Source organism: Neoarius graeffei, chromosome 22 (genome assembly GCF_027579695.1).
Source record: "Neoarius graeffei isolate fNeoGra1 chromosome 22, fNeoGra1.pri, whole genome shotgun sequence".
In the NCBI taxonomy this organism is placed as follows: Eukaryota; Metazoa; Chordata; class Actinopteri; order Siluriformes; family Ariidae; genus Neoarius; species Neoarius graeffei.
Window position 1 is genome coordinate 5,916,926 of NC_083590.1, and position 12,185 is coordinate 5,929,110.

Sequence of the window (12,185 nt, forward strand, 5' to 3'; positions counted from 1 at the left end):
ATTAACGAGTGTGCAACAAAACGCGAAGTTGATAATCTATTTAAAAGCTTCAAACATGATGCATCGACATTCAAGCCAACTAAGCGGAGCGCTGGTTGTGACCGTGAAAAGTTACAACAATACTTCGAGAATCACTTCTCCACCTCCATTGACATGGATAAGTCAGAACCTCCGGAGCTTAAAGTCCCACCAGATTTCGTTGAAGAACTTCAAAAAATTGAGTTCCAGTCAATCAACACCGAACCACCTAAATCTGATGAAATCATAAAAACTTTGACTTATCTCAAAAACGGCAAAGCTGCTACGGATCTTCCACCAGAGTTTTTGAAATATGCTGCCTCATCAACTGAACTTGTAAAAGAGTTAGAAATACTTCTAGATGCCATCTGGACAACCCAGACTATACCTAAATCTTGGGGACATACTAGACTTAATGCGATATGGAAAGGTGCTTCAAAAGGAAGTGTGAAAGACCCAGCTGCTTACAGAGGTCTGCAAGTTGGAACAACATTGTGCAAGATTCTTGTAGTCATAATTCTAAATCGCATAAAAGACTGGTATGATAACCAACTCCTTGAACAACAACAAGGCTTTAGAAGAGGTCGAGGCACTGTGGATGGAATTTTCATTACAAAACGAGTACAGCAAATAATGGACAGGATGAAAAAAGCTGTGTTTCTGCTATTCATAGATCTAACTGCAGCATTTGATCACGTTATACGAAAATGGCGGCTCAAATCCATCTACCTTCGCCTTCCTCCTAACTCGAATCCAATTCTTCTTCGACTTCTTGAATGCATATACGACCATACTACAACTGCACTCTCTGGTAATCCTGACAACGTATTTCAACTGTTCACAGGTGTCCGACAAGGTGGACCTGAGTCTCCTCCACTGTTCAACTTGTACACTGACTTTGCTATGCGTGTGTTCATGAGAGCATGTGACCAGCAGGAAGTAAAGTTTCTAAATCTGAAGTATCGTATCCGATCTACAGCACTGACAAGAGAACAACGTCAGCAAAGCTACCATGGTGACCACACTGTAGACTGGTCGGGATATGCGGACGATTTGGAACTCATGTTTGAGGACGAAGCAGAACTCTCGAAGGCGCTGATTATACTTGACGAAACGTTTAAAAACTTCCATCTGGAAATAAATGTCAAAAAGACCAAGACAATAATTGTGAACTACAACCACCTGCCGATGGGAGAAAGCACATATGGACAAAACAGTGACTACCCTGTTAGCATTGTCTTGTTGAATGGCACTGCAATTGAGAATGTAAAGAAATTTCGCTATCTTGGAGATGACATCCAATTTGATCAGCCCTCTACCGGCGATGCTGAAATTGACCTACGTATCAGTGTTGCAGAGTCGAAGTTTTATTAGCTATTCAAGAAGCTCACCAACAGAAACATTCTGCTAAAGACACGCGTATTTGTTCTGAACGCAATGGTACGTAGTAGACTCACCTATTCCTGCCAGACATGGAACATCACTCAAGCACAGCAACAAAGATTGGAATCAGCATATGTGACCATGTTACGAAAAATGATTCGTAAAGGATTTGAACGTAAAGAACCTCATGATGATGATGCAGCGCCCAGCTTTGCATTTGTATTGTCTTCTGAAGATGTTTTGAATATTTGTCGTACAGAAAATGTCATGAGCTACGTCGCAAAACAGCAGACCAAATACCTGGTACACCTAGCTCGACAAGAAACGTCTAGTGTTGCCAAAAAGCTTCTGTTCAACGATAACAAGAATGTAAAGAAAGGTAGACCAGCTGTCACGATGGAGCAACAAGTTCTGCATCATTCTGGGTTGACGGCTGATCAATTTTACCGAAGTGCATTGAAGAGAGAGATCAACAAAGATATGGTTGACTACGCTCATGGTTCTAACCGCTCTACGTCAGCAACTGCCGACAGGAGTTAAAGAAGAAGAAGAAATTTAACAAAATAACAATATGCGTACTACCGACACATAAGACCTTTTGCCAAATTTCCTGAAATTCCTCCACAAATTGTGAGAGGAGTTGATGGCCAAAGGAAAACACATTCTCATAAAATTGTGAAAAGTATAATTTTGTTAATCAAGGGCTGTAACTCTGGTAAAACATGACCGAATTTAACAAAATTACAATATGCGTATTACTGACATATAACAACGCCTCTTGTCGAGTTTCATGAAATCCTTCCACAAATTGTGGGGGGAGTTGATTTCAGAAGCTTCCCTGGAGGACAGAAGGATGGACATCACCACGACATAATGCCCCTTTGGGTCTTTTAGCCAGTGAGGGATTAAAAAAATAAAAAAAAAGTCATATGACTTTGAAAATACTGCTAGGATTTGTTGAAATTGACAACAAAATCAGAGCACGCCAAAATCACTCGAGTGGCATAAAAGACCCTCAGACGGCCACTTGCAAAGTGTGTGGCATCAGGATAAATGATGCCAGCCCAACTACATCCAACTTTATCAGGCGCCTCAGAACGCACAAGGATAGGTCAGTTACTTGGTTAGGTGAAACGAAAATTTAGCGTGTATGGACAGATAACATTACTGCTAGCAAACTAATCGAACCACAGATTACATGCAGATTATAGATTTATCGTTACCCGCCCGACGTTAGGGTTTTATTTGATTAACATCTCACCACGTTTGAGCCTACTATTATATTCTGCCACCTGTTATCAGATAGTGGCAGAGTAGGCTATATGGATGTAGTTCATGGATGTAGCCTAACGTTAATCTTATGCATTAATTGCGGTTTCAGAATAGGCTACTGTTATGATCTGGTAAAACTACATTCAGCTCCCCAAGTGTTTATTCAGAAAAAATATTAAACGTATTTCTTTCAGAAAGTCTATCACAAACCAGGGCTCGAAATTCATATATTTTTTCACCAGCCAGCCGGACTAGTTCCCTTCCAAAGAAACTCGCCAAACAGAAAATCAACTCGCCAAAATTTGTTCATGTATGAATTTTACTTCTGTCAAAAATAACACAAAAGAGAGTCGTTACCATTGTTCATGACTAATGTGCATTTATTTCAAGACCCGAGTATTTTGATACTGGGTTTTTTTTGCACACTTTACAAACTGGCATTTGCTGTTCCACGTCCTCCTCGCGATATCCAAAAAAATGCCAGATGACTGACCCCTTACTAGTTCTTTTAGGAACCAATTCGTCCGCTTCCATTTTTAATTTGTCGCTGAAATTGACTGAGCTTACATGGTAGCCAATGCAGCACCAGCGATTGCACGAACTGAGTCAGCGCTGTAAACCGAAACCAGTGTTGCCAGACACTGCTGACGTTTTCCATCCCAAAATATGTTCAAAACCTGCCAAAATGCACTTAAAACCGCCCAAAATGTAAAATGCACTTGATGCCCATCTTGTAAAGTAAAAATATGCAGCTAAAGTCCAGTATACTATTTGTAAATCGAACAACAATGCAAACAACTTCTAAATGGCAACATGAGCCCGTCAGTGCTGGAGGTGAAGAATCTGCTGTCTGGTACTCGGCTCCGTGTGGTTGAATCGGATTATAACTCTGCAATCATCTGCTGTGTTCTGAATCCTACATGCACCAGTAGGTGGCGCACACGCATAATATTCTGTAGGCTATGTTAGGCTACGATGCATATCTAACATCTGCATTGCTGAGGTTATTTATTTTTTATTTGTCTTTTATTTATCTTTTTATTTATCCTGTTTGTTTTATTAATTTTATAGGCCTAGTTATTCTGCTTAATTTATTTTTGTCCATGTCCATGTATTTTCTTCATCTGTTATCCTGATTTTTGTGGATTTGTTAGATTGTACCTGTCTTATATACTTCAATTTAAAAAAATGTTAGGCTATGATGCCTGGCTGAATGTAACATGAGAAGAGAAAATGGAGAATGGATTGCGTCTCTCTTATTTACGAGTTTGAGTTCAGTTTCTGCGCTACATTACACACATTCATATTAGTCTTACAGTTACATCGACATTTTTTGTTTAAATAATACTTAATGAGATTAATGTTTATTGTTAATGATTAATTTAGGCCAATGCTCGATTTTGGTTGTTTAAAATCCCTAAGGGCTGCTGGGTAAACTAGGTCTCTGACTTGCCTCAGTTGACCAAAGAGAGCTGTTTTTCCTGATTTCCTTCTCATATTCAAGAACATCATTCAGCTTAGGGGTTTACATTCTCTCCCATCTCTGCTTTCTAGTGGGAGTGAAACTATATAAACATCTGATAAAAACCCACCGAACTAACGTCAAACCCGCCCGATTTTTGTCAACTAGCCCAAGCCATTTTTCACCCGCAAAGTAGAATTCAAAACCGCCCAATCTGGCAACACTGGCCGAAACTAGAAAATCTTCCCGCAAGTTCCTTTCAGCACCGAGATGTCGCCCGGGATTGGTTGGAGAGTGTGTGACGTTATTGTTTTTTTTACCCTTAGGCAGCCTCTCACGTTACTGCCTGAGGGACAGGGAGAAAACCACCGGAAAAGGTTTTAAACAAACACGAAGCAAACGCAAGTCGGCAGATGACCATAAAATACTCGATAGTTATGATATAATAATTTTATGTATCTCACACAGAATTTTCGGAGCTATATCGAGTATATTCGATATATCGCACAGCCCTAGTCTGAATCTTCGCTTCATATATATTTTTTATTTTCAACGAGCCAGCCGGGCTGCCTAGTGACAGGAATTACCCGCCAAATGACAAATTAAGTCGCCTCGGGCGACCGGACCACCGCGAATTTCGAGCCCTGCAAACATACTGTTGGCCTATTCCACTGCATTATTACTGTTAGCCTAATATTGCTCTGGAGTAAATGTCATATTTTGGACAAACTGAATGTATACAAAATAGCCTACTGGATTTAACTGCAAAAATGCAATATGGTATAAAAATTATTGCAGCAATGCAGTTAATATAAAATAACAGCAGGGTTTTTAATTTTGAAGGTACATCCACATGTAGTATTTTGTCTATAAGCAACAATATTAGCTTTATCATCCATATTTTATAAATGGATTTATATGTTCATCTTCAGGTTTGCAGAATTCAGCAAAGCAAAGACAGGGACCAGTGAAGAGGGACAGAGCAGCATTGAGTCTTTCTTGGTTCAGACGAGAGGTGTGCAAGTATACCACCAGGGTCATCCTCGACAGAGGATCATCACTGAATCAATAGTCAATGACCTTGTCATTGGATGCAATTTGCCTGTCTTTGATTGAGCACCCCAACTTCAGGAAATTTTTGTCAGTGACGGAGGAGAGATATAAACCAGTAAGTCGATGCACAGTTACAAGACGTCTGAGTGATCTAACATCAGAGAAACAGGCCTCTATCGAATCAAAACTAGAAAAGACAGGCACTGTGGCTGTGACTGTGGACATTTGGACAGACAGGACCATGTTAGACCTTAAGAATGAAAAGGCGACACAACATAATACATTTGTTAATGTATCCTGTGGTATTTTTTTCAAAATATATTTATCAAGTTCAAACAAAGCTTTCATGTTTCTTCACATTACACATTGAAATAGCCCTCCTAGGTTACCATGCTCTGATCAGTTTTGATATTGTGTATAATAGCCGAATAGATGATAAAGTACAGTAAATGCTTTCAATCCAAAACATACAGAAATGCAGCATCATCTCAGATAGCATCTAACGAGAGAACGTTAATTTCAGTCATTTGAGACTTGACTTGGAAAAAATGACTTGTGAACATCTCTGGGAGGATCTTGGTCAAATGTGACTCTTCTAAGCACCTTCTCCATTACGGTTATTGTACTGTATTTGCACTACTGCTATTTTGTACATTGTTTGATTTTAGAGTGTATTTTATCAATATTATCTATATTTTATAAATAAATAAATTTTGTTTTTTTCTTTTTTTAATATAAATATTTTTATCTGATTTTACAAGGTGAGAGAGAAACAGCATTTCGATTCTCCTATATGTCCTGGACACACAGTGACTTGACAATAAAAATCTTTGAATCTATACTTTCACTCAACTAATGGAGTTGTGGATTTTGCCCTCCTCTGTCCCAAAGTGAGTTTCTGTCAAAGTGCTTTCAGTTTCTCTCTTTCTAACAATAGAACAGTTATATTCAGCTTTACTTACACTGCTTTTCTGGATGCTGCAATCACAGGCATCACCTTCACAAGAACCTCATGTGTTATCTTCTGTGTACTGGTATATTTACTCAGGTCAAACTCCTCCAGCTCCTGTGCTGAAGTCAGTAACACAAACGCCAGAGCAGACCACTGTGAAGGAGAGAGTTCACTTTGTTTCCCAGATTTGAGGTAGCGTTGGATTTCCTCCACGAGAGAATCATCACCCAGTTCATTCAGACAGTGGAACAGATTGATGGATTTTTCTGCAGGAAGATCATCTTCACTGATCTTCTTCTTAATGTACTGAACTGTTTCCTTTTTGCTCTGGGAGCTACTTCCTGTCTGTGTTACTAAGGCATGTAAGAGTTTCTGATTGGACTCCAGTGAGAGACCCAGAAGAAAGCGGAGGAACAGATCCAGATGTCCAGTCTGACTTTTTAAGGTCTGATCTACAGCACTCCTGTGTACATCTGAAATTGTCTGAAAGGACCAAATCTGATTAAGAACATTTCTTATTTTTTTATACGTTTTCCTTGTAGAGGAATTATCCTGATCAAGAACATTTCTCTTTTTCTTCAGGAAGGTCAGATGGACATACAGAGCTGCGAGATGTTCCTGAATGCTCAGATGAACAAAGCAGTACACTTTACTCTGGTGAAGCCCAGGCTCCTCTCTGAAGATCTGCGTACACACACCTGAGTACACTGCTGCTTCTGTCACATCAATGCCACACCCTCGCAGGTCTTCCTCATAGAAGATCAGGTTGCCTTTCTTCAGCTGCTCAAAAGCCAGTTTTCCCAGTTTCAGCAGCATTTCTTCATCACTCTCCTGCTTCTTTGAGTATTTTACTCTGATGACGTTTGTCTGAATGATGAAGTGTGTGTACATTTGAGTCAGAGTCTTGGGGATCTCTCCACTCTCTGCTTCACCCAACATTCTCTCGAGAACAGCGGCTGAAATCCAGCAGAAGACTGGGATGTGACACATAATGTACAGGCTTCTTGATGACTTCAGGTGTGTGATGATGTTCTCAGCCAGGCTCTGATCACTAACTCTCTTCCTGAAGTACTCCTCCTTCTGGGGGTCATTGAACCCTCGTACCTCTGTGACTCGATGGACGTACTCAGAGGGGATTTGATCAGCTGCTGCTGGTCGGGAGGTGATCCAGATGAGAGCAGAGGGAAGCAGATTCCCTTTGATCAGGTTTATCAGCAGCACATGCACTGATGCTGATTCAGTTACATCACACACTGTCACTGTGTTGCGGAAATCTAGAGGGAAACGACACTCGTCCAATCCATCAAAAATGAACAGAACCTTTTCCAACCTGGACATTTCAGTTTCTTTTGTTTCCTTAAAACAGACATGAAGGAGCTCCATCAGACTCCGTTTTTGGTCCTTCATTAGATTCAGCTCTCTGAAAGGAAGTGGAAATATGAGGGGGATGTCCTGATTTGCTTTCCTTTCAGCCCAGTCCACAATGAACTTCTGCACAGAGACTGTTTTTCCGATACCAGCCACGCCCTTTGTCACTACAGTTCTGATGGGTTCGTCTTCTTCAGATAAGGGCTTAAAGATGTCGTTGCATTTGATTGGTGTTTCCTCTGTTGTTTTTCTCCTGGACGCTGCCTCGATCCGTCTCACCTCATGTTCTTTATTGACGTCTCCACTGTCTCCCTCTGTGATGTAGAGCTCGGTGTAGATCTCATTCAGGAGCGTTCGGTTTTCCTGCTTTATTATCACTCCATTTAAACACTGAAACTTCTCCTTCAGATTTAATCTGAACTTTTTCTGGAATTCATTTACAGCAGGAGATTCTGGGGCGTGTCTGTGTGACGGGGTGAAATAAGAAGACATGGTGAGACCTGGGCTCCAATTATTACACTTTAACATCACATTTTTTCTGACTGGTTTCCACAGATAACCGATCTTTATGATGCTAACATGATGGATTTATCTGATTTGACTGTATGTTTTCTATAATCTAATCCTGTAGATCAGGGCTATTCAATTAGTTTTCCATTTGGGCCACATTTCGAATCCAAGAACTTGAGGTGGGCCACAAATTTTCCGCGGTCACTAACAAGTGGTAATTTTTCAGTTTTCAAGTAGCCTACAAGGTCATATATTATATTATATTATATTATATTATATTATATTATATTATATTATATTTCATTTTTAGCCTTCAACCTAACATTGAATATTCAAAATGCACACAAACAACTCTCTTTCCCATTTCCTTTATTTAAAACAAACAAAAAATAGAACATTTATCTCAACATTTCTCATTGATATGCTTGTCAGGCTACTGATACTAAACAGAACACAGCTTTAGCCCACAGCTGCCGTTGACTTTAGTGAGAGAAGTGACATTTCTTGTTTTGCACAAGATCTGTGATGTTTGGTTCAAAAGATGTCAATGCAATCGCGACACGTTGATTGAGAATGCATATGTGGCAGCGGGGGCGTGGTCAAGCGCCGGTCTGTGACAGGAGGGTGGAGTCAGGGAAGGTAAGTGGCAGAATCACTACACCTGTCGTTAATTCATGTGTTTAAGGAGAGAGCGCGAGAGCAGAGGGAGCTCTCTACACAACTAGATGACTGATGTGTGTGAGAGAGTGCAGATATACAGTACTGTACGCTGAAAAGCTAAATAAAAGCGAGTTTTGTGAACTGAGTTCTGTCCTGCCGTCCTTCTGTGCTCCACCCACCTACACGAACTGTCACAGTGGTGCCGAAACCCGGGACGAGCACACCACTGTGACAGTTCGTGTAGGTGGGTGGAGCACAGAAGGACAGCAGGACAGAACTAAGTTCACAAAACTCGCTTTTATTTAGCTTTTCAGCGTATATCTGCACTCTCGCACACACATCAGTTGTCTAGTTGTGAAGAGAGCTCCCTCTGCTCTCGCTCTCTCTCCTTAAATAGGGCGCGGTCACTGGGAAGACACACAAACACATGAATTAACGACAGGTGTAGTGATTCTGCCACTTACCTTCCCTGACTCCGCCCTCCTGTCACAGACCGGCGCTTGGCCACGCCCCCGCTGCCACAGCATATTTGCTAACTATTTGCATTTTACTGAGTTAACAGTAGCTGGGAAATAATAAAAGTGCAAAATAACTATTATAACATCTATTTATTGATATTCGGTAAATTAAAATACATATATTAAGTTTTGGAGACTGGTGAATGGTATTTTACTTTTAAAGGTGAAGCATCACGTCGGCCGCATCTGGGCCGCATCTGGCCCGCGGGCCGCCACTGTTATTATCTGCAGTGTAGATAATAACAGCAGAGAGGTTTATAATACCAGAGCATCAGTGTCAGTCATGGTGTTGGGTTTGATCTTACCCTGTGTCTGTGATGAAGATCTTTTCTCTTCTGTCTCCTGCCTTCTGTAAATCACTGGGAACAAAAATAGTTTCTGTTAAAGACAAGAACTTTAATCCCTTTAATACTACAATCTAAACTTTAGCGCTAATTTTACTGCAGTTATTCTTTGAGTGCAGTAACATTTCGAGAGCACAGTGCTCAATACAACATGACAAACATATTGATTGAACTGGAGAAAAAATATCTGCCCCGGTTTTAATTTGAGTTTTTCTCATTTTTCCTTCCTATAAGGTCATTAGGGATGGAACAGAACATCACCTCATCACGCAGAATGAACAGATCGTGTGTTTTAAATGGATCCTAAAGCAGATGTGTATTTTTAAGAAAGCCAGCCAGACATCAGCGGTTTCAGAGTTTAGGGGAATAAAAGGGTCCGAGGCGGAGAATAGGAGGGTATATAATTAAAAAGGCTGAAGCCCTTCACCATGAACCAAAGGCGAGAAAAATGGAAAACTGGGTTTATCTGAGACACAGTTAAGACATTTGGGGAGGAATTTCCAATTTATTGTAAACAGCAAAATAGTCTGAAGTGATGGGAATCAATACTAAACATTTAACAGAACTGCCATATAGTAATGAATCAAAAAGAAATTTGAACTGCTCTCTTGCCTTTTATATAATATATATAAGCCTGTGATATCCCCTTTATATAAAGGAGGTTCAGAGTTCAAAAGATTTTTCAGATATTTTGAAAAAATATATGAATTAATTTATCACAGTATTTTTATTTGGCATTGCACTATAAGTTATAATAAGTGAATCTATATTCATCTGATAACGAGTCACAGTTCCTGCAACTGGACAAAAACAAAATGTGTATAAACTCATATATTTATAATTTTCACGATTACCGTTAACATTAACTGCATGACAGACGTCGAGTCTTGATATGTGACTCCCCTACAAGGATACACTGCATTCCATCACAAGTCAAAATGTAAACAATATCAATGTGCCGAGTGGGCGGGTTTAACCCAAAACTGGCCGTATACAATAATGGGATAACAATTGAGATATATAATTTAATATTTAGCTGACCAGCATTTCTACATCGACCCATACACAGACGTATTTGGGGTGGATCCAAGAAAATGGGGGGGGGGGGGGGGTTTCAACCCAGTCAGGCCAGGGGTCTGGGGGGCTGCCAGAGTCCCCTGGATACTCTGCAGTCTTTAAATGTCCAGAGATGCATTTTGAGCTGTCAGAGACATGTTGTAAATGAAATCTCTTAAAGAAAATGACCATAATCAAAAATATTTAAAAACTAGGAACTTTCAAAACCATTTTATTAGTCACTGAAAATTATATTGTCAGAGTTGGGTCATTCCATGTCAAATCTCCGATTGCTCCCACTTGACCATCTCAGATTTGGCTGAAAAAATTCCAGGAGGTTCACACACTTCCCAATAGGAAAAGTGCAAAATTTTAGCTCCCAATTCCTTAGTTTTGTCATAAAAAATATTTTTGCAACTAACCTCGGACCCGTTTTGAGCAGAGTTTTTTGGGGAGCCACTTTGAGATTGCTGTATCTAGAAGAGTATTTAAGCTAGGTCCTTCAAATTTTCAAGGGTTAAAATCTGGCACCAGGACTTGTAGAATATGAACTTTTACATGTGTGCTTTTGGTTTATCATAGAATTCTGGGCCTTGAATTTGCTCAGAAATTCTACACTACGCTCTGTGGCAGCATATTTGAAGGACTGTGGAAAGTACAATTTCAAAGACAGAGGCTTGATATTGCACATACGCCTTCCCATATATACTGTGTACTTTGTATTCTAAAACTGCCCCTCTGATGAGCGGTTTGGAAGATCTCATCTCATTAACTGTAGCCGCTTTATCCTGTTCTACAGGGTCGCGGGCGGGCTGGAACCTATCCCAGCTGACTACGGGCGAAAGGCGGGGTACACCCTGGACAAGTTGCCAGGTCATCACAGGGCTGACACATAGACACAGACAACCATTCACACTCACATTCACACCTACGGTCAATTTAGAGTCACCAGTTAACCTAACCTGCATGTCTTTGGACTGTGGGGGAAACCGGAGCACCCGGAGGAAACCCACGCGGACACGGGGAGAACATGCAAACTCTGCACAGAAAGGCCCTCATCGGCCACGGGGCTCTAACCCAGAACTTTCTTGCTGTGAGGCGACAGCGCTAACCACTACACCACCGTGCGGCCCCTGGTTTGGAAGATATTAAAGTTTAAAAATGGAAAAAATTAATTTGGTGACATTTTTGGAATGTTATAGCAAAAAAATGAACGCATCCACCAACATAAAATTGACTGTTTTAGAAAGATTAGATGTCTGTTTTTAACATATCCAAAATGTGTGATGGTGTTCTGCCTTATTTTTGCAAAATGATTTTTTGAAAATGTGGTGTTTGCATACACGCACAGCATTCATGGCCTATGAAAGCATTTTCAAATGCTAACAAAATGCCCTGAATTTATGATACACAGCTTAAACTCAACAAAATGCTTCATTTGGTTCATGGTAAACTATACCTGAAGGATAACCTATATGCAACATTTAGATCCTGAAATATTGGAGCTCCACTATGGGTGAAAACTGAAACTTGTTTTCATTACAACATTTCTGTTGTACCATAATTTAGAAGAAAAAGCAACCTGTGTG

At 40.3% G+C, this 12,185-nt stretch overlaps 2 protein-coding genes across 3 annotated transcripts in view; one reads left to right on the plus strand and one right to left on the minus strand.

The window, feature by feature from the left end:
- The window catches only part of LOC132870554 (NACHT, LRR and PYD domains-containing protein 3-like), a 524,974-nt gene that overhangs the window by 494,913 nt on the left and 17,876 nt on the right, over window positions 1-12,185 (minus strand). For both annotated transcript variants that reach the window (XM_060904231.1, XM_060904234.1), the window contains exons 4-5: window positions 9,502-9,555; window positions 6,151-7,971 (exon numbers count right to left, since the gene is read on the minus strand). In XM_060904231.1, coding sequence (XP_060760214.1) covers window positions 6,151-7,971; window positions 9,502-9,555 — 1,875 coding nt within the window. The remainder of the gene's footprint in view (window positions 1-6,150; window positions 7,972-9,501; window positions 9,556-12,185) is intronic.
- Window positions 1-12,185, plus strand: part of LOC132870553 (NACHT, LRR and PYD domains-containing protein 12-like) — a 502,785-nt gene that overhangs the window by 243,854 nt on the left and 246,746 nt on the right. The window lies entirely within an intron of this gene.